The sequence below is a fragment of the Cnephaeus nilssonii genome (genome assembly GCF_951640355.1).
Source record: "Cnephaeus nilssonii genome assembly, chromosome: 8".
In the NCBI taxonomy this organism is placed as follows: Eukaryota; Metazoa; Chordata; class Mammalia; order Chiroptera; family Vespertilionidae; genus Cnephaeus; species Cnephaeus nilssonii.
Genome location: NC_137079.1, coordinates 87,393,695 through 87,421,579, shown reverse-complemented (window position 1 = coordinate 87,421,579; position 27,885 = coordinate 87,393,695). Strand labels below are relative to the sequence as shown.

Sequence of the window (27,885 nt, the reverse complement as noted above, 5' to 3'; positions counted from 1 at the left end):
TTGTTCGTCAGTTTATTTTCATTTTATTCCACATATAAATGAGAATATGTGATACTTGTCATTCTCTGACTGGCTTATTTCGCTTAGCATAATACTCTCCAGGCCCCTCCGTGCTGTCTCAAAGATTAAAAGATCATTCTTTTTTAAACCTATGTAGTATTCCATTATGTAAACGTACCACAGCTTTTTTATCTACTCATCTATTGATGGGCACTTGGGCTGTTTCCAGATCTTAGCTATTGTAAATAGTGGTGCTATAAACAATCTGACTGGTGTTTCAGGATTCTTAGGATATATTTCCTAAATAGACACTTCTTCAAAGAGGACATACAGATGGCTAAGAGACATGAAAAAATGCTCGAAGTCACTAATCATCAGAGAGATGCAAATTAAAATGACAAAAAACCTTTTAAAGATAAGATCTGAGCTCAGTCTTGAAGCACTGGTAGCATTTGGATAGGCTAGGGGCGGTGGTGATAAGGGTGAATTCTAGATAAGAAGAACACTACAGTAAGTACAAGACAGACTCAAAAGACAGTGAATAATTTACCAAGTGAGAAGTAAAACAGTGCTAAAGGGAAAATGAGTTGAAAGACTAGAAAGATAAAATGATCTTTAAGAAAAAGATTAAGGATCCTGAATTGGATTCATTGAAGATTTTTCAGCAGTTGAGTGACATAAACAATATCTCTCTATATAAAAGCCTAATATGCTAAGTGTCTGACTGTCCAACCAGTTGCTATGATGTGCACTGACCACCAGAGGGCAGATGCTCAACGCAGGAGCTGCTCTGATGCGCACAGAGAAATGGCACCGTGGACCTGGCACCCACAAAGCAATACTCGGCTTCCCCCAAGTGGGACACAGGCCCTGCCGCCACCCTGGAGTGACACCCCACCAAATCGCAGCCGATGCTGCCGAGACCCCATGACACAAAATGCGGCCCACAACCCAGACCAGCCCTGAAACGGTCGCTGTGGGTGCCAGGTAATGACGTGATGTAGCAACACCCAGCTTCCTCTCCCTAGCTACAACTAGCCTCCTTGCAGTTACTTCAGCCTAGAAACACAACTTGCTTTATAGCCAGGTGCAAACATTTTACACTTTATCCCAATGTCCGTGAAGTGTTTTCCCATGCCTCATCTCACTTGATCCTCACAGAAGTCCTGGAGTAGGTAGATAGGAGACTCAGTGGAATCCTATTTTCTTTTCATTAGCCAGAAAAAGATTTAGAAAGCTCAGAAACTTGACCTGACTGAAAAGAAAAAATGGTGGACCTTGAAAATGACTTCAGGTTTTCTCACTGCACAGAATATAGTCAAACACTGCTGCAGTTAAATATTTTACCCTTTGTTCTCCCTGCGTGTGTTGATATTTACTGCTGTGTTGCTGACAATTACCTGAAAAAGAAGTTGGAGTGCTTCACAGGGCTGGAAAAAGTTTAGCTACATCAGAAAGCAGGTCTAATTAAGCAAGTTGATTCTATATCTATAAAAGGCTAAGTTGACTCATACATGCGCGATGTGCCAATCGCATGCATATTTCGATCTGTCAATGTCGATCATGAATTTGGTTGACACTTCTATTGTAAAGAAAGGGTAAATAGCAGTATTAAAACATTTCTTCTGCCCTAACTGGTTTGGCTCAGTGGATAGAGCGCCACTCTACAGACTGAAAGGTCTCAGGTTCGATTCCAGTCAAGGGCATGTACCTTGGTTGCAGGCACATCTCCAGTGGGAGGTGTGCAGGAGGTGGCTGATTGATGTTTCTCTCTCATCGATGTTTCTAACTCTCTATCCCTCTCCCTTTCTCTCTATAAAAAAATCAATAAAATATATTTAAAAATATATATTTCTTCTAATTAATTTCCTTTCAATGTTCATGAATTTGTGCACCGGGCCTCTAGTAATATTATCCTATATAATAAAGAGGTAATATGCAAATTGACCATCATGCCCTCGCACAAGATGGCCACCCCCATGTGGTCACAAGATGGCCACCACAAGATGGCCAGAAGGGGAGGGCAGTTGTGGGCAATCAGGCCAGCAGGGGAGGGCAGTTGGGGGGGCCAGGCCTACAAGGGAGGGCAGTTGGGGGCGATCAGGCCTGCAGGGGAGGGCAGTTGGGGGCGATCAGGCCTGCAGGGGAGGGCAGTTGGGGGCTATTGGACCGGCAGGAGAGCAGTTAGTCGTCGATTATGTCACTTTTCTGTAGGTCAGACTTAAGTCAAAAATAAGGCGATAAGAAAAAGATAGTGGCAAACTTTTATTGTGGTTAGGATTGATCAGGCTGGCAGGCAGAAGCGGTTAGGGGCAATCAGGCAGGCAGGCGAGCAGTTGGGAGCCAGCAGTCCCAGATTGTGTGGGATTGGGCCTAAACCGGCAGTCAGACATCCCCCGAGGGGTCCCAGATTGGAGAGGGTGCAGGCTGGGCTGAGGGACAACCCCCCCCTAGTGCACAAATTTCGTGCACTGGGCCTCTAGTAGTAAGATTAATCAAGAAACCAGGGCAAAGAGACTAATTAGGATGCTGCAGTTGTTAAGATATAAGATATTCAGAGTTTGACTTGGTGTAGTGATAGTGAGAAAGAAAGGAAGAGACCACCAGCATATATATTTTTATGTACTATAAATTTTTCTCGTTTCAAATAATAATAAATTACGATTCTTACCTGTAATGCACTGAAACTGTCCATCTTCTCTTCTTATTGTAAATGCTTCTCCTGGGTTAACTTGTACCAGAATAACCTTAAAAGAGGGGAAGAAGCATTAATCAAAACAACAGAAGAGCAAATTAGTATATCAAGAGCTAGTAAGAGAGTAGATAATGAGCTATCTAACCCTATGAAATGGGAAAGGAAAATGGGGATTACATATATTACACATTAAAGAAGTATTATGTCACTTTTCTGGAGGTCAGACTTAAGTCAAAAATAAGGCGATAAGAAAAAGATAGTGGCAAACTTTTATTGTAAAGTCAATAAACTTCACTATGAAACATGTATAGAGTCAAACCACAGAGTATTTGGGTCATTTACATTTAGTTCATCAGCTGCTAAGCACTGCGTTAATTAAAACTTAAAATACAGCTTTGTAAATAGAGCATATTTGAATCAATATGACTTTTCAAATTATATTTAAGAATCCCACCACTTTAAGTAGTTTACTTGTAGTTTTATAGGTAATACTCACTAATTTTATGGCATTTGGAAAACAGAAACCTGGAAAAAAATCTGAGGTCCTTGTATCCTAATATTGTTAACATTCTGATAAATTTCTTAGTCTTCTTCTCTACACATAGGCTTAATTTTTCTCCTTAGACATATATTATATTATACTAGAAGCCCGGTGCACGAAATTCGTGCACGGCAGGGGGTTGTCCCTCAGCCCAGCCTGTACCCTCTCCAATCTGGGACTCCTGGAGGGATGTCCGACTGCCCGTTTAGGCCCGATCCTGGGATCGGGCCTAAACGGGCAGTCAGACATCCCTCTCATAATCCAGGACTGCTGGCTCCCAACTGCTTGCCTGCCTGCCTTCCTGATTGCCTCTAACCGCTTCTGCCTGCCAGCCTGATCACCCCCTAACCACTCCGCTGCCAGCCTGGTTGATACTTAACTGCTCCCCTGCCAGCCTGTTTGCCCCAACTTCCCTCCTCTGACAGCCTGGTCACCCCTAACTGCCCTCTTCTGCAGGGTTGATCACCTCCAACTGCCCTCCCTTGCAAGCCTGGTCCCTCTCAACTGCCCTCCCTTGCAGGCCGGGTGCCTCCCAACTGCCCTCCCCTGCTGGCCATCTTGTAGTGGCCATCTTGTGTCCACATGGGGGCAGGATCTTTGACCACATGGGGGCAGCTATATTGTGTGTTGCAGTGATGATCAATCTGCATATTACTCTTTTATTAGATAGGATAGAGGCCTGGTGCACGGGTGGGGGCCAGCTGGTTTGCCCTGAAGGGGTCACAGATAAGGGTGGGGGTTCCCTTGGGGTGTGGGGCGGCCTGAGTGAGGGGCCTGTGGTGGTTTGCAGGCCGGCCACGCCCCCTGGCAACCCAAGGGGAGGCCCTGGTATCTGGAATTTATTTTCCTTCTACAATTGAAACTTTGTAGCCTGGAGCGGAGCCAAGCCTGGGGCTCCGGCAGCCATTTCTGTGGCAGTTAATTCACCTTCTACAATTGAAACTTTGTTGCCTTAAGCGGGTGAGCCTGGCCAGGGTGTGTGGAAAGCTTTGCTTCCCCTGTTGCCGCTGGCAACCCTGGCTTGCTCTCTCAAGCTCCATTCTGCCGCCATTTGTTTGAATTTGTTTACCTTCTATAATTGAAACTTTGTAGCTTGAGTGGAGGCTTAGGCCTGCAACGGCTATGGAAAGCTTGGCTTCCTTTGTTACCTGGGAAACCTTGCTCTCTGTGGCTGTAGCCATCTTGGATTGGGGTTAATTTGCATACTCGCCCTGATTGGCTGGTGGGCGTGGCTTATGTAGTGGGGTGATGGTTAATTTGCATATTACCATTTTATTAGAGAGGATTATATTATATTATAATATATTAATAATCAAATATTATAAAAAGACTTTTCCATGTTATTACTCACAGTATTTCATCAAATGACTATACCATAAACTATTCTACCATTCTCTTAATATAAGAAAATTAGGTAGTTTTCAATTCTGCTATTATTATAAACAATGCAGAAGTGAACATTTTGGTATGTACTTTTCCCTTCTATATAATTAATATTGCTCCCTTTTGATATGTTCCTAATTCTTGTGTCTATTGTTAAACTGCTTTTAACAAAGGTTTTACTAATTCATATTCTCCCTCCATAATCTTTGGGAACAGCCTTTTTCCACACTTTGCACAAACGTGGAAATTACAGTTTCAAAATCTTTGCCACCTTGCTAGATGAAAATAGTATATTACTATCTTTAAAATTTGTACTCGATTTTTAATGAGGTTAATGCTATCTTTTATTTTTGTTACTAGCTCTTTTATAAACTGGCTGTTTAAGTTATCTTTTGGGGTTTTAAGTGTTCTTAGTGATTTGTATTCTTTGCATATTAATAATAGTAATAAGCCCTGGACGGTGTGGCTCAGTTGAGTGTCATCCCATGCACAGAGAGAGGTTGCCAGCTCGATTCTTGGTCAGGACACATGCCTGGGTTTTGGGCTCAATTACTAGTAGGCGGCATGCAGGAGGCAGGTGACTGGTGTTTTTCTCTCATGGATGTTTCTTTCTTCACCCACCCCTCAAATCAATAAAAATATATTTTTAAAAATAATGATATTGTACTACATTATACTGCAATTATATTCCTATTTCCTTTTCTTCTTAGTTTTTAACATAGTTGATTATTTTCTTATAGCCAATGTTACCTATTTTTGTCTTTGTGACCATCTTCTGCTGCTTCTAAATTTAACTTGTAGCTGGTTATCAAGCACTTGAAATGCAGCTAGTCTCTATTTAGATGTGCTGTAAGTGTAAAACACATACTGGACTTCAAAGGCATTACAAAAAACACCCAACAATGTAAATACCTTGTTAACAGTCTTTATATTGATTACTTGTTGAAATAATGGTCTGGGCATACTGAGTTAAATAAACACTACCACAGTTAATTTCATCTGTTTTTACTTTTTTAATGTGCCTACCTTTTTTTAAAGGTAGGCACAAGTCTGATATAAATGATGTTATGAGTCATTTTAAGGGCAATGAAGAGTGTTATTTATGCAGGTAGTGCTATGGAGAATCACTCTGGCTGCACTGTAGCAACCAGGTATAGGAAGACCTGAGAGGAGACTATAGCCGTTATTTAAGTAGGTTTCTTTTAATGCATTAACTTATTTATATTTTTAAAGTGTATTTTATTAACATTTAGAGAGAGAGAGAGGGAGGGGGAGAGAGATAGAAACATTGATGAGAAAGAAACATCGATAGGCTGCCTCCTACACATGCCCCCACTGGGGACTGAGCCGAAATCTGCATATACCTAGACCAGGCATCGAACCTGTGACCTCTTGGTGTATGGGACGACACTCAACCAACTGAGCCACATGGCCAGGCTTAATGCATTAACTTTTATTTTCAATTTTTATTATTTTCTTTCATTTTCCTTAGACTTACAATAATGTTTTTCTAACTTTTTCAGTTTAATACCTATTTCATTCTTTTTTTAGTAATAAATGCACTTTAAGACTCTGAATTTTATTGAACTCAGTTTTAATGACACAGAATATTTTCACTATTATTTTTTATGATTTTCTGCTATTTTGTTCTTAATTTCCTGTGATCCAAGAATGGTTTTAAAGAAAACAAAATCTGTAAAGTGGGCAAGAGGATTTTCAGTTTGCTTTTATTTCCAATAGATTTTTTTGTCAATTCCAAACAAATGCTAGTTCTTTAAAAATATTTTTAACCCACTCTGTCTTTTTCACTCTTTTCCTAATTAGTGTTGGAATTTGTAGAGGTGGTGAATTACTGAAGGATGTAACCTGAGAACAGCATTGGGTTAAAACAGGAGAGTTCTTAAGCTGGGGCCATAGATAACTATTCACAGGCTTTATGAACTACCCAGAATTGTATATGAAACTTTCTGTAGATATTACCATTTTCTAGAAAAGGGTTCACTGTTTTCTTTAGATTTCATTAAATTCTTAATGGTGTCCAAACCTTAAAGTAGTCCTTAGTGTGTCACACAATGCTGTGTGCTTTATATACATGTTATTTCTTTAAAATCATGATCATCTCACAGTACTGTTACTGAGAAATTCTATAAAACACGAATTGTTTCTTTAATGAATTTCACTACAAGGTTGGCAAAAAGAAATAAAACTAAGAAAACCAAACATGACATATACATAACTAATATATCCTGCTATTAAATAAAAAGGAGAAAGAGGCCTCTTTTAAATTATATGTTCCAGAAAATAGTATGCAATAAAATTAATTTATCTGAAAATCATATATTAAATACCCACTGGTTGGCACCTATTTTTATATGTACTGTAGGTACCAAGAAAAAAAATTCACAGTCCAAAGCCTCAAAAGTTCACATTCTAGTGAGGGAGACAGACAGGTACTCAGCCAATAAACTGTACAGTGTCATCCTATCTAATAAAAGAGTAATATGCAAATTGACCACCACTCCAACACACAACATGGCTGCCCCCATGTGGTCAAAGATGGTTGCCCCCATGTGGTCAAAGATGGCTGCCCCCATGTGGACACAAGATGGCCACCACAAGATGGCCAGCAGGAGAGGGCAGTAGGGAGGGACCAGGCCTGCAAGGGAGGGCAGTTGGGGGCGATCAAGCCTGCAGGGGAGGGCAGTTAGGGGTGACCAGGCCCGCAGAGGAGGGAAGCTGGGGGCGACCGGGCCTGCAGGGAAAGGCAGTTGGGGGGGGGGACCCAGGCCTGCAGGGGAGAGCAGTTGGGGGGGAACAGGCCTGTAGGGGAGGGCAGTTAGGGGTGATCAGGCCTGCAGGGGAGGGCAGTTAGGGACAATCAGGCTGGCAGGGGAGCAGTTAGGCATCAATCAAGCTGGCAGGGGAGTGGTTAGAGGGTGATCAGGCTGGCAGGCAGAAGCAGTTAGGGGCAATCAGGAAGGCAGGCAGGCGAGCAGTTGGGAGCCAGCAGTCCTGGATTGTGAGAGGGATCCCATATTGGAGAGGGTGCAGGCTGGGCTGAGGGACACACACCCCCATGCACGAATTTCGTGCACCAGGCCTCTAGTATATATATATATATATAATGGAGGGATATGCAAATTTGCCTGGGACACCGTCATGTCACAACCGTTCACAAGGTGGGCATGGTTGCAGAGCCTCGGGGTGGCACTCCGGGTCTAAGCGTGATTTCCTGTCCAGGCAGACTCCCCCGCGGCCCACAGCCGAATCCCAACGTCGACCTGGGGTTTACTAAACTTTACTCGAGCTGCTCCCCACACCCCCACCCCCTGCCCCAGGACCACGCTGCCCACAGCAGGGCGCCCCAGCAGCGTTCGGACAGACGGGCAACCCAGGAGAGCCGAGTGGGGGGGGGGGCTGCAGGGAGCCACCAAGGGGCGGGGCTACCGGAGCCAAGCTCCCAGGGGTTTGAGGAGAGTGCCTGAAGGAAGAGGAAGCTTCGGCAAAGCGGCCAGCCAGGAGCCATGGCCGGGGGGGTCTGCAGGCGTGCGGATAGGCCTCCGCCTGAGGGGTGGCTCCCAGGCGGGCACCGTGGCTTTGGCAAAGTGGCTGGCCAGGAGGTGGGTGGCCCAACGGGCGCAGTGTGTCACTGAGGTGCACTGGAGGGGGCTTGGGTCAGGGCAGGGGGCCGGCGGGAGGGGATGTGCCTCGCCCGCAGAGAATGAGGTTCTGCAGTGGCCCCAAGATGCAGGTCGGCCTGGTGGGAAACAAGAGGTGATGACTACCAGCGTGAAGGATGCCCGGGCGGAGGGGTGTGGACGTGTAGCCCTGAGGCGGAGGTTGAGGGGCGGTGCCACCGCAGTGGAGGTGCGCCGCACTGCTGGGTACCCCACTGCGGCAGTTCGGCGCAGCTCCCGGTGCTAACCAGGCCTCGCTGCAGCCTGCACACTTGAGAGGCCGCAACTCCTGCTCCCGCCTTGGCCCAAAAGCAAGCCTGCGCCTGCCCCGCCCCCAGTTCCCACCCTGCCCCACAGTGCGCGCGCCTGCATAGTGAGTGCGAAGCCTACCACCTGCTCCCCAGAAGTGGGGGCAGTAAAGAATGGGGGCGGGGCGCAGGGGAGAGGGAAGAATGTGGAGCATCCACGATGAAGAAGTGCTTGAGAACGAGGCTCGAGGCTCGGCTCAGAAGCCTCACAGGGAGGTCTGTTCTGTTTGCCCTGTGGCTGTCCCTTAGGAAAGGCAGAGAGCGCAGTTGTGAGGGCTGCCAGCGCGCTGAGTCCAGTTCCATAGCCAACTGGAATTGGCCTCAGTTTCCTGATCTGTAAAGTGGATTAAGCGTGTCCCAGTGCCTTTACTGAGCTTTGAGGGCCAATTGAAATACTATGTAAATAAAATGAGGGAAGAAGTGAGAAAGAAAAGGAAGGGCAAGCAACACAAAAGAAAGATTGGAAGGAACCTGTTAACCTGTTGTCACTTAAAATAGGGAATATAGTCAATAGTGTTATAATGACAGTATGATGCCAGGTGGGTACTGGAAATATTATGATGCCAGGTGGGTACTGGAAATATCGGGGAACACTTTGTAAAGTATATAATTGTCTAACCACTATTCTGTAACTAATATAAAACCTGAAACTAATACAAAATAATATTGAATGAAAATAGGAGTGAAATTTTTATAAATTTCAAAGTTTAAATAAAGACTGTAAAGGAAGGAAGGGGGAGAATAAAAATAGTGTTTTTCATTTTACCACTTTATTGTCTTCTCAGTACATGAAAAAGACAGATGTCTTTATATGGTGCTTTTATACTTTTCTAAGTCAGTATCTCATTTGACGTTCAGGGCAACTTAAAGACAAGATCATTATTCCCTCCACTATTCAAAGAAAGGAAATCTTGGTGTCTGGCCCCAATGATTCAATTGTCAAGCCCTTATTGTAAAGCAGGGTTAGTGAAATTTTCTGTGAAGGATCATATCTATACTAATAAAAGCCTTGGGGTGATCAGGCTAGCAAGGGAGGGCAGTTGGGGGCGATCAGGCAGGCAGGCGAGTGGTCCCGGATTGTGAGAGGGATGACAGTCAGACATCCCCTGAAGGGTCTGAGATTGGAGAGGGTGCAGGCTGGGCTGAGGGACACCCCTCCTTGTGCATGAATTTCGTGCACTGAGCCACTAGTAATTGGTATAATAGGGATATAAACAACGTCCTATAGGTTCTACTCATCCCAGATAATCAGCAAAAAAAAATCCTGGAGATGATAACTACATAATGTTCAGAAGGACAATCAGAAGTTAACAAGCTAAAAATGAGAAGAGGACATTTCAAGGAGAGAACCACACAGCATGTATCAAGTCAAGAGGGTGAAAAACTCAGATATGGTGCTGGTCTGCCAGCTCTGTGCGTGGGAGGGTTCAGAAAAGGAATAATGGCCTCCGCTAGCATTTCTGCTTGGGAAAAAGCTACCCCTCCAGCTGCTTTCATCCTGATGCCAGACACTTCAATTCCTCCCCAAATGTCCCAGGTGCCTTTCGAACTGCTGCCCCAATGCTGTAGCTCAGAGTGAGTGAATCTGAGTAAGTCTGTGTGTGGTCCCTTTAAGAGGAATGCCTGGGACTCTAGAAGCCCTCCCTCATTCAATCATAGTTCCCACTGGCTTTTACAGCCAGAAGTTATATGCGGACTTCTTTTCCTGGCATGGGAACCATGACCTCGGGGGTCTGCTGTGGGGCTGGGACCTATCACTCCTCAGGGGGACCTCTGCAGCTGAGATATCCCTCTGATTTTTAACCACCACAGGTGGGTGTTGGACCAGCTCGTTCCATATCTCTGTCCCTCCTAACACTCTCAACCTGCATTCTTTGTATCTGTAGTTTTAGGACTTTTGTTCAGCTAGAAATTACTTCTGAATGATAGCTGTTCTGTAGTTTGGTTGTAATTCTGCTGCCATCTTGACCCGAAGCCTCTAGTCATTTTTTGAAGATTCTTTGAGATTTTCTATGTACAGGATCAAGCGTGTGCAAACAGAAAAAACTTTAGCTAGACTAACCATGAAAAAAAGGAGAACCCAAATCATCAAAATTTGAATTAAAGAGACATTACAACTCAAACCACAGAATTACAAAGGATCATAAGGGGCTATTATGAACAACTATATGCAAAAACTGGACAACTTAGAAGAAACGAAAATTGCTTAAAAACACACTTAACAAAGATTGAATCAGGAAGAAATAGAGAATCTGAACAGACCAATTCATCGTAAGAAGTCAGTAATTAAAAATCTCCCATCAAACAAAGCCCAGGATAGGATGGCTTCATTGGTGAATTTTACCAACCATTTAAATAATTAATGCCAATCCTTCTCAAACTCTTCCCAAAAGAAATTAAAGAGGAGGTAACACTCCCAAACTCGTTTTATGAGACCAATATAACCCTGATGCCTAAGCCAAAAAATGACACCATAAGAACACCCCTCCCCGCAAAAAAAAATTCCGGCCAAAATCCCTGATGAATAAAAATGAAAAACTCTCAATAAAATACTAGCAAACCAAACTTAGTAGCATATTGAAAGGATCATTCACCCTAATCAAGTGGGATTTATCTCTAGCATGCAAGGATGGTTTACCATACACAAATCAATAAATATGATATATCACATTAATAGAATAAAATAAAAAATGACATCTCTATAGACATGGAGAAAACATCTGACAACATTCAAGATCTGTTCATGATAAAAACCCTTAACAAATTAAATATAGAGGAAATGTATCTCAACATAATAAAAACTATATATGACAAGCCCACAGCTAACATCATACTCAACAGTAAAAGCTCAAAAGCTTTTCTTCTAAGATTAGGAACAAGACAAGGGTGCTCACTCTCGCCACTCTTACTCAACATAGTATTATTGCAAGTCCTAGCCACAGTCAAGAAAAAGAATTAAAAGGCAGAAGTAAAAGACTAGGAAAGGAAGAAGTAAAACTGTCTCTACTTGCAGATGACATGATTTTATATCTAGGAAATTTTAAAGACACCACCAAAAATTGTTAAATCTAAACAATGAATTCAGTATTGGTGCAGAATGCAAAATTAATATACAAAAATCTAGTGTTCTATACAATAACAATACATTATATAGGGGGGAAAACAATATTTACAAATAAATTTAACCAAAAAGGTGAAAGATTTCTACACAGAAAACTACAAAACATCAGTAAAAGAAATAACCACACACACACACACACACACACACACACACACACACACAAATAAGGTATCCCATATTCATGGACTGGAAGAATTAATATTAAAATGTCCATACTACCCGAAAGCCATTTACAGATTCAATACAATCCCTACTGAGATTCCAATAGCATTTTTTTACAGAAGTAGAAAAATAATCCTAAAATTTATATGGAATTACAAGACCCTAAATAGCCAAAGCAATTCTGAGGAAGAAGAACAAAGTGGGAAGCATCACACTTCCTGATTTCAAGCTACCTTATAAAGCTATCATCATCAAAACTGGTACTGGCAGAAACAGAGAAATAGAGCAATGGACAGAATCAAGAGCACTGAAACACACCCACGGATATATGGCTGACGAATCTTTGACAAGTAAGTCAAGAACACTCAATGCAGAAAAGAGAGGCTTTTCAATATGAGGAACTAGGAAATTGGATATTCACAATACACGAAGAATGAAACTATCTTATACCACTCACAAGAATTAAGTCAAATTGGATTAAAGACTTAAACATAACACCTAAAACCATAAAACTCCTGAGAATACATAGAAAAAAGTTCCTTGAGACATGTGTCTTAGCAATGATTTTTTGGATATCACACCTAAAACACAAACAAAATGAAACTGAACAAGTGTGACTATATCAAATTGAAAAGCTTTTGCACAGTAAAGGAAATGACTCACAAAATGAAAAGACAATCTGTAGAATAGGAAAAAGTATTTGCAAGTCATGTTTGATAAGGGTTAATATCCGAAAATATATAAAGAACTCCTACAACTCAACAGCAAAAGAACTTAAAAGGCAGCCCTAACCGGTTTGGCTCGGTGGATAGAGCGTCGGCCTGCGGACTCAAGGGTCCCAGGTTCGATTCCGGCCAAGGGCATGTACCTTGGTTGCGGGCACATCCCCAGTAGGGAGTGTGCAGGAGGCAGCTGATCGATGTTTCTCTCTCATCGATGTTTCTCTCTATCCCTCTCCCTTCCTCTCTGTAAAACATCAATGAAATATATATATATATATATATATATATATATATATATATATATAAAAGAACTTAAAAGGCAATTTAAAAATGGGCAAAGGAAGTCATTTTCCCAAAGAAGATATACAAATGGCCTACAGATAAATGCTGTTGCTCAACATCACTAATCATTACAGAAGTGAAAATGAAAACCACAATGAGTTATCAGCTCATACCTATTATTATTGATATCATCAAAGAGACACTAGGATATATACAGAAGTCTCTTGAACAATTGCTGTTAAGAATGTGAAGAAAAGGGAACCCTTTTGCACAGCTGGTGGTAATGTAAATTGATAGAGCTATCATGGAAAATAGTATGTTGGTTCCTAAAAAATTTAAAATTAGATTATTATGTGAACCAGCAATTCCACTTCTGGGTATAGATCTGAACAAACAAAATGAAAACACTATGTCAAAGAGAAAGCTGCACCCCCATGTTCACTGCATCATTATTTACACAATAGCGAAAACATGGAGACAACCTAAGTGTCCATCGTAGATGAATGGGTAAAGAAGTTGTGATATATGTATCTCCAGTGGAATATTATTCAGACATAAAAAAAGAAGAAAATCCTGCCATTTGTAACATCATGTATGGACCTTGAGGGTACTATGCTAGGTAAAGTAAGTTAAAAAGACAAATACCGTATGGTCTCATTTATATGTAAAAAAAAAAAAAAAAAAAAAACTCATAGAAAAAAGATCAGATTTGTGTGTGGTACCAGAGGTGGAGGTGGGTGCAGTTAGAATGGCCCCCTTACAAATTAAGTAATGGGGGTGTAATGTACAACATAATTATTATAGTTGACACTGCTGTATGGTATATTTGAATGTTGCTTAAGGAGATAGGATCCAAGATAGTGGGGTAGGTGGAAGTTACACTCAACTCCTCCCAGGACCACATCAAAATTACAACTAAATTATAGAACAACAAACCTGGATAACCATCTGAAGACTAGCTGAACATGTCTTATAACTAAGGATATATACAGAAATCTCTCGAACGCTGGTAGAAGAGGTGGAGACATGAAAAGGGCTGGCCTTGCATCCATTGCAGAGGTTGACACTTTGGAGGGATATCTCAGTTGCAGAGGTCGTCTTCAGCCCCGCCGCCCCCCCCCCCCCCCCCCCCGCCGCCCTGAGGAGCAAGGGGTCTAAAGCCCATGCCAGGTTCCTCAGCTCAGAGCACCAGTGATGAGAAGAGGAGCCCACTAACAACTGGCTGTGAAAATCAGCAGGGATCCCATCCACCTGGGTGATACAGTAGTCTGCTAGAAACCCAGGCATCCTCTTAAAGGGCAAGCATACAAAATCGTGCTTGAAGGCACTCAACCTGGGCTCCAGTAGAGGGATGGCACCAAATGGGACTGAAGTCATGCAGGGAGAGACTGAGTTGTGTGGCTTCTGGGACAGGTATAGAGGGACAGCTGTCAGTATCCCTGTTTTGAGTTTCTCTCTTCTCCCCCACACCACTGATAAACACCGTATCTCCTACTGTATCAAGCACTTCCCTACATATGAAATTAGCCTAGGGAGCTACACTAACTAGCCCCACCCTGTCAACTCCCTGAAGTCCTTTCTTTCTAAGCTAATGGATAAGAGATCTGCTGGTGGCAGCCAGTCTGGGCCCACATTGCAATCAGTCTTGAAAAACTCTTGGGGTATTCCACGCAAGCTCAGAGGTTGCCAAAGACACACAGGGACAGACTGAGTTGTGTGACTTTAGGGTGAGGGCTGCTTACCCAGCATGCTCAACCAGCACTATTGTTTCTGTGTTGGGACACCACCGCCGTGGCATCAACCTTGGGAACTACATTAACCCTACCCTGCAGACTCCATGAGGCTCCACCCTGCCAAGCTCCCATAGAGCTGTGGGATTTTCTAGAGGCGGCCAGCCTGGGCCCATGTTGCAGTCTTCCTTTAAAAAATCTCTTGAAGAGTCTGGCCAGTGTGGGCTCGTTTGGAGAGTCATCCCACATACCAAGAGGTTGCAGGTTTGATCCCCTGTTGGGGCACATACAGAAGGCAACCAATCAATATTCTCTCACTCTTGTTTGTTTTCTCTCTCTCTCTAATCAATAAGCGTATTCTCAGGTGAGTATTAAAAACAAACAAATAAAAAAAAAACATGCTTGAGGAATTCCAGGTAATCTCAGGGGATGCCTGGACACACGGGAAGAGACTGAGTTGTGTGGCTTTAGGATGAGGGCCATTTTTTCACCATGCACCTGACCGGTGTCAACCAATTCTGTGTTGCCTGCCCCACTCTACATGAGCCTGGGGAGCTGCACTAGCCCCACTCTGCACCTTCCTGAGGCCCCATAGTGCCAAGCTCAGAAATGGCTGTGGGATGTGCTGTTGGAAGCCAGCTTGGGCCCATGTTGCTATCTTTCTTAAAAACTCTCAAATTCTAAGCAAGTTCAGGGAGAGGCTGAGTTGTGCAGCTTTAGGAAGAGGGACTTCTTTCCTCCTGCCCAACAAGCATCACTATTGCTGTACAGAGCTCTCCCTCCACATGACCAAATCTTAATCTGTTTTAGCCTGATGAACTCTACTGGCTCCACCCTGATGAATCCCTGAGACCCTATGTCATTGCAAAAATTTGCAGGTCCCAGGTGGGTGGCGGTTGTCCTTGCAATATACTGAGACTTTTGCTGAGTGGTCTCAGACCCAGCACTGGAACTGAGTTTTAATCGATATTAACTTGGTGAACACAAATGGACCCTAACTGGTGACTCACTAAAACTGCTTCATACAACTTGTGTAAAGCTTGAGGCTCTTTCAGTGGCCGAGCCTAATGAGCAACCAGCAGGTGAAGGCAGATCTCCAGGTTCCTAGAGCCTTTTTGTGACCTGCCCAAGGACATGTACTGGTGCAGCCAGCTTTGATATCAGCTTGGCCCCTCCCATAAGCAACCAGGTTCAGTAGAGGTAGTTACCAATTGTGGATCCTTTTGTAGCTCCAAACATGTACCATAGTGCTGATCACAAACAGTATCTAACATTGACCTACAGGAAAGTCCTTCCCAAGAGTTGACAGAACCAACACACCTGGTAGCTGGCTCCAGTCCACATCAGAAAACAACCAGATTAGCTCTATTAGTGGCACACCCAAACGGAGATCTTGGCAGGCACCAGACCCTGCTGGGGTGAATTCTGCTTCGAAAGCTCATCCCCCACACAGTAACTCAAATACTGTGGTCTGGGTCAGTCCTCACAGTCAGCGAGATTGAGGGTTAATCCCACACATAGATGGGCTAACAGCAATCAAGACTCAACAACAATAGAAGGGCTCATATAAACCTCAAAAGGGATATTTCTGAAGTACCTAGCTCAAGTGATCAAGGAGACTATGCCACTGAGCCCCACAGGATACGTAATACATAGGCCACCCTACCAAGACTTAGAGACACAGCAGATCTACCTAATACACATAAACAAATACAGAGAGGCAGAAAAAATGGGGATACAAAGAAACATGCCACAAATGAAAGAACAAGAGCAATCCAGAGAAAAAGAAATAAGTAAAATGAAAAAAAGAGGAATACCAGATAGAATTCAAAATTAATTAAAAGGCCGGGTGAGGTCACACGCCCCTGGGTCCAGGTGAAGCTGGATCCCGGGTCCGGGTGAGGCCGTGTGCCCCTGGATCCGGGTGAGGCTGGGTCCCGGGTCTGGGTGAGGCCGCGCGCACCTAGGTCCGGGTGAGGCCACGCGCCCCTGGGTCTGGGAGAGGCCACGCGCCACTGGGTCCGGGTGAGACCACGCGCTCCTGGACCCGGGTGAAGCTGCATCCCGGGTCCGAGTGAGGCCGCGCGACCCTGGGTCTGGAAGAGGCCACGCGCCCCTGGGTCCGGGTGAGGCCACGCGCCCCTGGGTCCGGGTGAGGCCACGCGCCCCTGGGTCTGGGAGAGGCCACGCGCCCCTGGGTCCAGGTGAGGTCATGCGCCCCTGGGTCCGGGTGAAGCTAGATCCCGGGTCCGGGTGAGGCCGTGTGCCCCTGGATCCGGGTGAGGCTGGGTCCCGGGCCCGGGTGAGGCCACGCACCCCTGGGTCTGGGAGAGGCCACGCGCCCCTGGGTCCGGGTGAAGCTGGATCCCGGGTCCGGGTGAGGCCGTGTGCCCCTGGATCCGGGTGAGGCTGGGTCCCGGGCCCGGGTGAGGCCACGCGCCCCTGGGTCTGGGAGAGGCCACGCGCCCCTGGATCCGGGTGAGGCTGGGTCCCGGGTCCGGGTGAGGCCGCGCGCCCCTGGGTCTGGGTGAGGCCACGCGCCCCTGGGTCTGGGAGAGGCCACGCGCCCCTGGGTCTGGGAGAGGCCACGCGCCCCTGGGTCCGGGTGAGGCCATGCGCCCCTGGGTCCGGGTGAAGCTGGATCCCGGGTCCGGGTGAGGCCGTGTGCCCCTGGATCCAGGTGAGGCTGGGTCCCGGGTCCGGGTGAGGCCGCGCGCCCCTGGGTCCGGGTGAGGCCACGCGCCCCTGGGTCTGGGAGAGGCCACGCGCCCCTGGGTCTCGGAGAGGCCACGCGCCCCTGGGTCCGGGTGAGGCCGTGTGCCCCTGGATCCGGGTGAGGCTGGGTCCCGGGTCCAGGTGAGGCCGCATGCACCTGGGTCCGGGTGAGGCCACACACCCCTGGGTCCGGGTGAGGCCTCGCGCCCCTGGGGCCGGGTGAAGCTGGATCCCGGGTCCGGGTGAGGCCGTGTGCCCCTGGATCCGGGTGAGGCTGGGTCCCGGGTCCGGGTGAGGCCGCGCGCACCTGGGTCCGGGTGAGGCCACGCGCCCCTGGGTCTGGGAGAGGCCACGCGCCCCTGGGTCCGGGTGAGGCCATGCGCCCCTGGATCCCGGTGAAGCCGTGCCCCTGGGTCCGGCCGAGACCAAACCAGAGGGAGTCGGACCTGCATTACCACCATCTGTCCACCATCCAGAGCTGAGGGGTCGGTGCCGACATGTACACATAAGGAACTGGTGGACATTGATATTGGGTCTCAAAAGAACTGTTGGTCCAGAAAGAAACTCACTACAGACTGATTCATTTGCCTGTCAGCATAACTTATTGCTCGTCTCACATTCAGTTCTTATAAGTATATCTCTAGTGACACATGATCTCGCTCATCTAGGGGAAATGATGAACAACATAGACTGATGAACAAGAACAGAACCAGAAACAAGGAGGCATCGATCGGACTGTCGGGCCTCAGAGGGAGGATAGGGGAGGGTGGGGGGAGGGGGGAGAGATCAACCAAAGGACTTGTGTGCATGCATATGAGCCTAACCAATGGTTAAGTTCAACAGGGGGTTGGGGCATCCGTGGGGAGGGGTGTGGGATGGGAATGGGGGGATGAGGACAAATATGTGACACCTTAATCAATAAAGAAATTAAAAAAAAAGAAAAAGAAAAAAATTTACAGTCGCTTGATTAAAAAAAATAAAAAAAATAAAATAAAAAAATAAAATTACATATTGAAAGAGAAAAAAAATAAAAAATAAAAAAATAAAAAAATAAATAAAATTAATTAAAAGATGATCAAGGAACTTAGGGGAAAAATGGATGAACTCAGTGAGAAATTCAACAATAGAAAAAAACAAACAAAAACACCAACAAAAAACAACCAGTCAGAAATGAAGAATATAGTATCTGAAATGAAGAATACAAGTAGGAAGTAATCAACAGCAGATAACATAAAGCAAATCAGTGATTTGGGAGACAAGGTAGAAAAAAAACACACACCCAATCAGAGCAGCTAAAAGAAAAAAAGTTTTAAATAATGAGGATAGTTTAAGAGAACTCTGGGACAACATCAAGCATAACAACATCCACATTATATGGGTACCAGAGGAGAAGAGAGAGAACAAGAGATTGAGAACCTATTTGAAGAAATAATGACAGAAAACCTCCCTAACCTGGTGAAGGAAAGACACAAGTCCAGGAAGCACATAGAGTCCCAAACAAGATGAACCTAAATAGACCCACACCAAGACACATTAATACTTAAAATGGTAAAGATCAAAGAAAAAATAGAGAATCTTAAAAGCAGCAAGAGAAACACAGCTAGATACTTACTAGGGAGCTCCCATATACTTCAGCTGATTTCCCAACAGAAACATTTCAGGCCAGAAGGGACTGGTAGGAAATATTCAAGGTGATAAAAAGCAAGGACCTACATCCAAAACTGCTCTATTCAGCAAGGCTATCATTTAAAATTGAAGGAGAAATAAAGAACTTTCCAGACAAGGCAAAGCTTTAGTTAATCACCATGAAGCTAGTATTAAAAGAAATGTTAAAGAGACTTCATTAAGAATAAGAAGGAGGAGGAGAAAGAAGAGAAGAAAAACATCTCTATATATAAAAGGCTAATATGCAAAGTGACCCCTTGGGAGTTCGACCGGGAGACTGGGAGTTCGATCCTCACTATTATGTGTGCTGACCACCAGGGGGCGGTGTGGAATGAAGGAAGGCCCCGGATGGCAGCTGGCAGCCAGGGAAGGACGGCCCTGATCAGCCCTGATCGCTGGTCAGACCTAGGGACCCTACCTATGCACGAATTTCGTGCATCGGACATTTGTAGTATTTATAACAAAATAGCAATATTTACCAATCAATAGTCACTTTAAATGTAAAGTGATTAAATGTTGCAAGCAAAAGACAGAGGGCAGCTATATGAATAAGAAAACAAGGCCCAATACACACACACACACACACACACACACACACTAGAGGCCCGGTGCATGAAATTCGTGCATGGATAGGGTCCCTAGGCCTGGCTGGCGATCAGGGCAGATCTGTGGGGCGACCAGCAGGGTGATCACGGGGGCCCTGCTGGCACCCACCTTGGCTGGCTTTGCACTGCCCACTTGCTGGCCCTGCCCCCCACCGCCAGTGCAGGTCGCCTCCCTCTGTGGGCGAACAGCGGGGCAATCAGGGGGACCCCTGCTGGCACCCGCCTTGGCTAGCCTAGGGCCTGTGGGCTGGGGGCAGCTCCTGCGTTGAGCGTCTGCACCCTGGTGGTCAGTGTGCATCATAGTGACCAGTCGTTTACCATTGGATCAATTTGCATATTAGGCTTGTATTATATAGGACTAGAGGCCCGGTGCACAAAATTCGTGCACAGGGGGTATGTGTCCCTCAGCCCAGCCTGCACCCTCTCCAATCTGGGACCCCTCAAGGGATGTCCGACTGCCCGTTAAACAATCCCTCTCACAATCCAGGACAGCTGGCTCCCAACTGCTCACCTGCCTGCCTTCATGATTGCCTCTAACCACTTCTGCCTGCCAGCCTGATCACCCCCTAACCACTCCCCTGCCAGCCTGATTGATGCCTAACTTCTCGCCTGCCAGCCTGACTGTCCCTAACTGCCCTCCCCTGCAGGCCTGATCGCCCACAACTGCCCTCCCCTGCAGGCCTGGTCGACCACAACTGCCCTCCCCTGGAGGCTTGATTGTCCCCAACTGCCCTCCCTTGCAGGCCTAGTCCCTCCCAACTGCCCTCCCTTGCAGGCCTGGTCCCTCCCAACTGCCCTCCCCTGCTGGCCATCTTGTGGCGGCCATCTTGTGTCCACATGGGGGCAGCCATCTTTGACCACACGGGGCAGCCATCTTGTGTTGGAGTGACAGTCAATTTGCATATTACTTTTTCATTAGATAGGATAGAGGCCTGGTGCACGAGAGGGGGCCGGCTTGTTTGCCCTGAAGGGTGTCCCAGATCAGGGTGGGGGTTCCTTTGGGGCATGGGGCGGCCTGGGCGAGGGGCCTGTGGTGGTTTGCAGGCCGAACATGCCCCCCGGTGACCCAAGCGGAGGCCCTGGTATCTGGGATTTATTTATCTTCTATAATTGAAACTTTGTAGCCTTGAGCTGAGGCCAGGGCCAGCCAGGGCGGGCGGGAAGCTTGGCTTCCTCCATCGCCAGGGGCAACCCAAGCCTCCTGCTCTCTCCAGCTCCGTGGCTGCCACCATTTTTGTTGGGATTTATTTATCTTCTATAATTGAAACTTTGTAGCCTTGAGCGGAGGTCAGGGCCAGAAGCTTGGCTTCCTCCATTGCCGGGGAAACCCAAGCCTCCTGCTCTCTCCGTGGCCCCAGCCATCTTGGTTGGGTTAATTTGCATACTCGCTCCTGATTGGCTGGTGGGCGTGGCTTGTGGGTGTAGCAGAGGTATGGTTAATTTGCATGTTTCTCTTTTATTATTGTAGATGATGCCTATAAGAAACCCACTTTAGAGAGACACACACAAACTGAAAGTAAAGGAATGGTTAAAGATTTGTCATGTCAATAGAACCCCCATGGCAAAGAAAATCAGAAATGAAAGAGAACTGACAATTAAAGCACAAATATACAAACAATTGTAAGAAAATACTGCGAACAATTATATGACAACAAACTGGACAACCAGGACAAAATGGATAAATTTTTAAAAACATACAATCTTCCAAAACTGAATCAGGAAGAATCAGAAAATCTGAGGAGTCCGATTACAACGAATGAAATCGAAGTAGTAATCAGAAAACTCCCAGCGAACAAAAGTCTTAAACTGGATGGCTTCAGTGGTGAATTTTACCAAACATTCAAAGAAGTACTAACAACTATCCTTCTCAAACTATTCTAAAAAATTCAAGAGGGAAAACTTCCAATATACAAATAAATGGAAGCATATATCGTGTTCATGGATAGAAAGAACTAACATAACTAAAACGTTCATGCTCCTAAAGCAAACTATAGACTGAATGCAATTTCTATTAACATACCAATGGTGTATTTAACAGAAGTAGAACAAGTAAACCAAAAATTTACATGGAACCACAAAAATCCCTGAACAGCCAAAAGAAACCTTGAAAAAGTTGGAGGTGTCACACACTACCTGATATTAAACTATACTACAAGCTATAGTAATCAAAACAGCATGGTACTTGCATTAAAACAGACACACAGGTTAAATGAGAGAACAGAGCTCAGAAATAAACCCATGCCTATACGGTCAATAAATCTATGACAAAAGAGGCAAACAAACAAAAAAGCTGGGATAGTAATACTTATATTTGACAAAACAGACTTCAAAACAAAGGCCTTAACAAGAAACTGCTGGACTTTAAGGGAGAGATCAACATCCAAACAGTCATAGCAGGGGACTTTAAACCCCACTGTCATCAATGGCAAAATATATTAATTATGCTTTCTTCTTGCCTGTGCTCTTGATGCTCTGGCATTTGTGATGGAGCTGGCCAGGAAGAGACTGCCTCTTCCCCAACGGTTGATTAATTCTTACAGAGAACAAGAGCTGGACCAGGAACACAGTTCTTTATGCAAACCAACCAATTACAAGTCTACAGTTCCAATGTACTTATCGAACTGTTACACGCAAAACCAGTGTTCCCTTGCCTTAAATCATCCCAGAGCCAAATACCAGGCAATTAAAGACCACCATACAGATCAAGCTTGCCATAATTATTACTTTTTACTCTTTTTACTGAGAAATAATTAACATGTAACATTGTATTAATTTTAAGTGTACAACATAATAATTTGATACATAAATATATTGTGAAATTATCACAGTAACTTCAGTTAACATCCATCACTCACTCTGAGTTCCAGCAAAGGGCAGTGGCTCAAAAGGCACTGTGAGACTCCAGCCCACACAACCCAACCTGCAGGACCACCTAAACTGCTTCCGGTGGCTTTTCCATACAATGGCCTTGGCTCATGCTGCAGAATTTTTAAAAATCTCTCAAAGGTTCACAAATCCCAAACAAGCAGTATGTGGCCTCCGCATGCCCCTATCTCTTGCTAAGCAGCCCCAAGCCCAACACTAGTGGTAGCCAGCCTCAATTTGCAGCTTAGCCTCTCAAAGGCACCTCCCAGCACAGTACACAAGGCAACTATCATTTCATAGCTTATACCAAGTGGCCTTAGGCAGGACACAGGCAGCAGCTAACTCTTGCCTGCACCAGAGCCCCTCCCAAGAAATCCCAGAAATAGCAAACCCAATGGCCAGCTTTATACCACACAAGAATATCACCCAACCACCTCCATAAAAGACACACCAAAGAGCATTCTCAGCAGGCACCAGAGCCCCACTAAAGCAAATTCTGCACTGTAGGGTTACCTCCTGCACAAAAGCTCCTCCACTGTAGTCATCGCCAGTCCTCACAAGCAATAAGCACAAGGGTCAATCCTTTTCATTTATGTGCCAATAGCAATCAAGGAGGGCACACACAACCCACACAAAGGACACTCCTGGAGCACCTGGCTCAGGTGATCAGGGAATCTGCACTACTGGGCCTTACACTACATAGACCACTCTACCAAGACCAGGAGATATAGCAGATCTACCTAATACATAAAAACAACACAGGGAGGCTGCCAAAATAAGGAGACAAAGAAACATCCCAAATGAAAGAACAGAACAAAATTCCAGAAAAAGAACTAAACAAAATGGAGACAAGCAATGTATTAGAATCACAGTTTAAAACATTGATTATAGAGATGCTCAATGATATCAGTCAGAATTTCAACAAAAAAGATAGGAAGTATAAAAATATAGATAGAAAACATAAAAAGAACCAGCCATAAGTGAAGAATACAATAGTTGAAATGGACAGTATATTAGAGGGAATCTACAGTAGATTAGATAAAGCAAATGATTGAATCAGCAATTTGGAAGACACAATAGCAGAAATACCCAATCAGAACAGCAAAATATAGTAATTTTAAAATATGAGGATAGTTTAAGGGGCCTCTGGAACATCAAGCATACCAACACCTGTACGATAGGGGTACCAAAAGGAAAAGAGAGAGCGCAAGGAATTGAAAATCTATTTGAGGAAATAATGACAAAAAACTTCCCTAGCCTGGTGAAATAGACATGGAAACCCAGGAAGTGCAGTCTCCCAAACAAGATGAACCCAAAGAGGCCCAAACCAACATACATCATAATTAAAATGCCAAGAATTAAACACAAAAAGAGAATCTTAAAAGCAGCAAGAGAAAAGCAGTTAGTTACTTACCAAGGAGCTCCCATATGATTATCAACTGACTTCTCATCAGAAAGGGCTGACATGAAATATTCAAAGTGATGAAAAGAAGGGACCTACAACTAAAATTACTCTACCCAACAAAGCTATCCTTTAGAATTTCGGACAGATAAAAAGGTTCCCAGATAAGAAAAAGCTGAAGACTTCATCACCACCAAAACACTATTAGAAGAAATGTTAAAAAGATTTCTTAAGACGAAGAAAAAGAAAGATAAAAAATATAAATAGTAAACCCTGGTCAGTGTGGCTCAGTGGGCTGGGCATTGTCTGGTTCTCCCAAAAGTTGTCAGTTCAATTCCCACTAAGGGCACATGCCTGAGTTGCAGGCTCAATCCCCAGTAGGGGGTGTGCAGGAGGCAGCTGATCAATATTATGCTCTTTCATTGATGTCTCTCTTTCCCTTTCTCTGCTGCTCCCTCTATCTCTCTCTTTAAAAAAAAAATCATGCCCTAGTTGGTTTGGGTCAGTGGATAGAACATCAGCCTGTGGAATGAAGGGTTCCGGGTTCGATTCTGGTCAAGGGAACATGCTAGGGTTGTGGACTCGATCCCCAGTAGGGGGCATGTAGGAGGCAGCCAATCAATGATTCCCTCTCATCACTGATGTTTCTATCTCTCCCTCTCCCTCTCTGAAATCAATAAAAATATATTTTAAAAAATCATTAAACTATTCTAAAATAAATAAATAATAAAATGACCACAACTACGTATCTGTCAACAATTACTTTAAAAGTAAAATTGAAATGTTCCCATCAAAGACTTAAGATGGTTGAATAGATTAAAAAATCAAGACCCTTATATGTATATGCTGCCTATAAGAGAGTCACTTCTGATTGAAAGACACACACACACACAAACTGAAAGTAAAGGGATGAAAAAAATTCATAACAATGGAAACAGGAAAAAAAAGCTGGGGTAGCAATACTTATACCAGACAAAATACACTTTAAAATAAAGGCTATAACAAGAGACAAAGAAGGACCCAGCAATTCCACATCTGGGTATTTATCCAAAGAAACCTAAGACACTAAATCAAAAAGACACATGCATCCATATGTTCATTGCAGTATTATTTACAACTAGAGGCCAGGTACATGAAAATTCATGCACTGGAGGGGGGGTCCCTCAGCCCGGCCTGCCCCCTCTCACAGTCCGGCAGCCCTCAGGGGCGGGAGGCAACCTGGCGATCAGGGGAAGGTGACGCCCCATCACACCTCTGCTGCTGCCACTGCCGGCAGCGTAAGCCACGGCCGGCCCTGGTTACCTGAGCCTCACATGGCCCTGGGCAGCTGGGCAGCCGCCATCCAAGGCTTGCCTGCCCCCTCGGGCCAGCCCTGGGAGGCTGGGTAGCCACCATCTAAGGCTTGCTTGCACCTCGGGCGGGCCCTGGGCGGCTAGGGGGCTGAGGGGACTGGGGGAGTGCAGAGGCAGGCATGTGGGGCTGAGGGGACTGGGCGCCGCCATCTTGTGACTGTGGGCGCTGCCATCTTTGAGGGCGTGGCAGTCAATTAGCATATTCTCTCCTTATTGGCTGTGGGTGCCATCATCTTTGAGGGCAGGGCAGTCAATTAGCATTTTCCCTTCTTATTGGCTGAGGGGGCCACCATCTTTGAAGGTGGGGCAGTCAATTAGCATATTCCCTCTTTATTGGCTGTGGGTGCTGCCATCTTTGCGATGGTGTGAGGGTCAATTAGCATATTCCCTCTTTATTAGATAGGATAGCCAAGATAATGGAAGCTACCTAAGTGTCCATTAATAGATGAATGGATAAAGATGAAGTGGTACATAGATGCAATGGAATACTAGTCAGCCATAAAAAAGAATAAAATCTTTCCATCTGCAACAACATGAATGGACCTAGAGGGTATTGTGTTGAGTAAAATAAGTCAGAGAGAGAACTACAAACACCATATGATTTCGCTTATATGTGAAATCTAAAAAATAAAACAAAAAATGAGCCAACAAAACAAACAAATTCATAAATACACAGAACATTTTGATGGGTGCTAGATGAGAGGGGGAATGGGTGAAAAAGGGGAAGGGATTAAGAAATACAAATTGGTAGTTACAAAATAATCATGGGGATGTAAAACACAGCATAAGGAATCTACACTAATAAAAGAGAAAGATACAAATTGACCGTACCTTCGCGACACCCACCAGCCAATCAGGAGTGAGTATGCAAATTAAACCAACAAAGATGGCAGGTTAATTTGCACACACAGGCGACAAGAGGCCATGGCAACGACACAGGCATTCTGCACCGCCCCAGCTGCTCCGGGCCTCTGGGCAGCGTGGGAAGGCAGAAAGGCAGCTCAGGGCCGGAGCAAAGGCCAAAAGGTGGCTCCGGGCCGGAGCAAAGGCAGTGCCAGCAGCCAGGGGAAGGAAGGCCCATTCTTGCACAAATCTTTGTGCATCAGGCCTCTAGTATAGTCCATAATATTATAATAACTATGTGTGGTGTCAGATGGATACTAGATATATCAGGGTGATTATTACCTAAGTTATATAAATGTCTGATCACATGCTGTATGCCTAAAACTAATAGAATAGTGTATGTCAACTGTAATAAAAAAATAAATATTTTTATAAAAAGATATAATCTCAAATCAAGCACATGCTTGAGAAAGCAAAATGGTAAAATGTGCTTTGGAAAAAGAGTTTAGCAGTTTCTTATAAAGATAAACATAACCTTATCATGCATGATATATCAACCATGCTCCTACGTATTTACCCAATTGAGTTGAAAATCTACTCCCATCTAAAAACCTGCACATGAATGTTTAAAGCAGCTTTGTTTATAAATGCCAAAAACTGGAAACAATCAAGTCCTTCAGTAGGTGAATAAACACTATGGTACAATGAAGTATCACTCAATAATAAAAATAAATGAGCGATTAAGCCTTGAAAATAAATTATCTAGATCACACTGCTATGTGAAAGAAGTTGGTGTGAAAGGGCTACATAATGTATGCATCCAACTATATGACATTCTGGAAAAGATAAAATTATAGGGACAGTTTAAATACTGGTGGTTGCCATGGATTGGGGTGGGATGGAAAGTGAGGGAGGGATGACTAAGTAGAGCACAGAAGATTTTTAGGGTAAACTATTCTCTATGATATTTTAATGGCGATATATGACATTATACATTTGTCAAAACCAAAGAACTATAAAATACCAACTGAACTCTAACGTAAACTGTGGAAATTAATAATTATCACAGATGTATCTCATTGATATAAGATGTTAATAATAGGGAACCGGTACTATTAACATCTCAGGTATATGAAAGCTCTCTAATTTTTGTTACCTACAACTGCTCTAAAAAGAAAGTTTAATAATTTTTTTAAAAGGGTGATGAAGATTCCTCAAACACAAAAGAGTTCAGATGCTGCTAGTCAAAATGAATAATAAATGTCTATTACAGCTTCCCTAAAAGCAACACTAGTAACTATAATGTCAGGAGGGATTCCCTCTAGTATAATTCATGTGCCAAAAGACCCACTATATATAATATGGCATAGTATCAAATGTTTACTATATAAAACCAGAAAATACAGATGAGGCAATGGATAATCTGGATGGCTAATTATAAGAATTTTTAACATCATGCATGCACTTGACACTTCCTCCTATCAGGAAGTGTCTTTGGGTTTGCTTTTTTACTCCAAGCACCAACCAGGTGTCTTATCTCTACAGGAAAACTCGAACTTGACTTGATCATGTATAGCATACCAATAAGTTCCTAAGTTAAGAAAAAAAAATTATGCCTGTTTTTAAGTTTATTTACTTCCCACCTCTAATTGTTATCTATATCTATATCTATATCTATATCTATATCTAATTGATTTCAGAGAGGAAAGAAGAGGGAGAGATAGAAACATCAATGATGAGAATCATTGATCGCCTTCCTCCTGCACGCCCCTTCTGGGGATCAAGCCCACAACCCGGCATGTGCCCTGACAGGGAAT

At 44.4% G+C, this 27,885-nt stretch overlaps 1 protein-coding gene across 3 annotated transcripts in view; it reads right to left on the bottom strand.

Annotated features, from left to right (window-relative positions):
• Nucleotides 1-27,885, bottom strand: part of FNDC3A (fibronectin type III domain containing 3A) — a 254,406-nt gene that overhangs the window by 151,468 nt on the left and 75,053 nt on the right. For all 3 annotated transcript variants that reach the window (XM_079778647.1, XM_079778645.1, XM_079778646.1), the window contains exon 3: nucleotides 2,672-2,747. In XM_079778647.1, coding sequence (XP_079634773.1) covers nucleotides 2,672-2,747 — 76 coding nt within the window. The remainder of the gene's footprint in view (nucleotides 1-2,671; nucleotides 2,748-27,885) is intronic.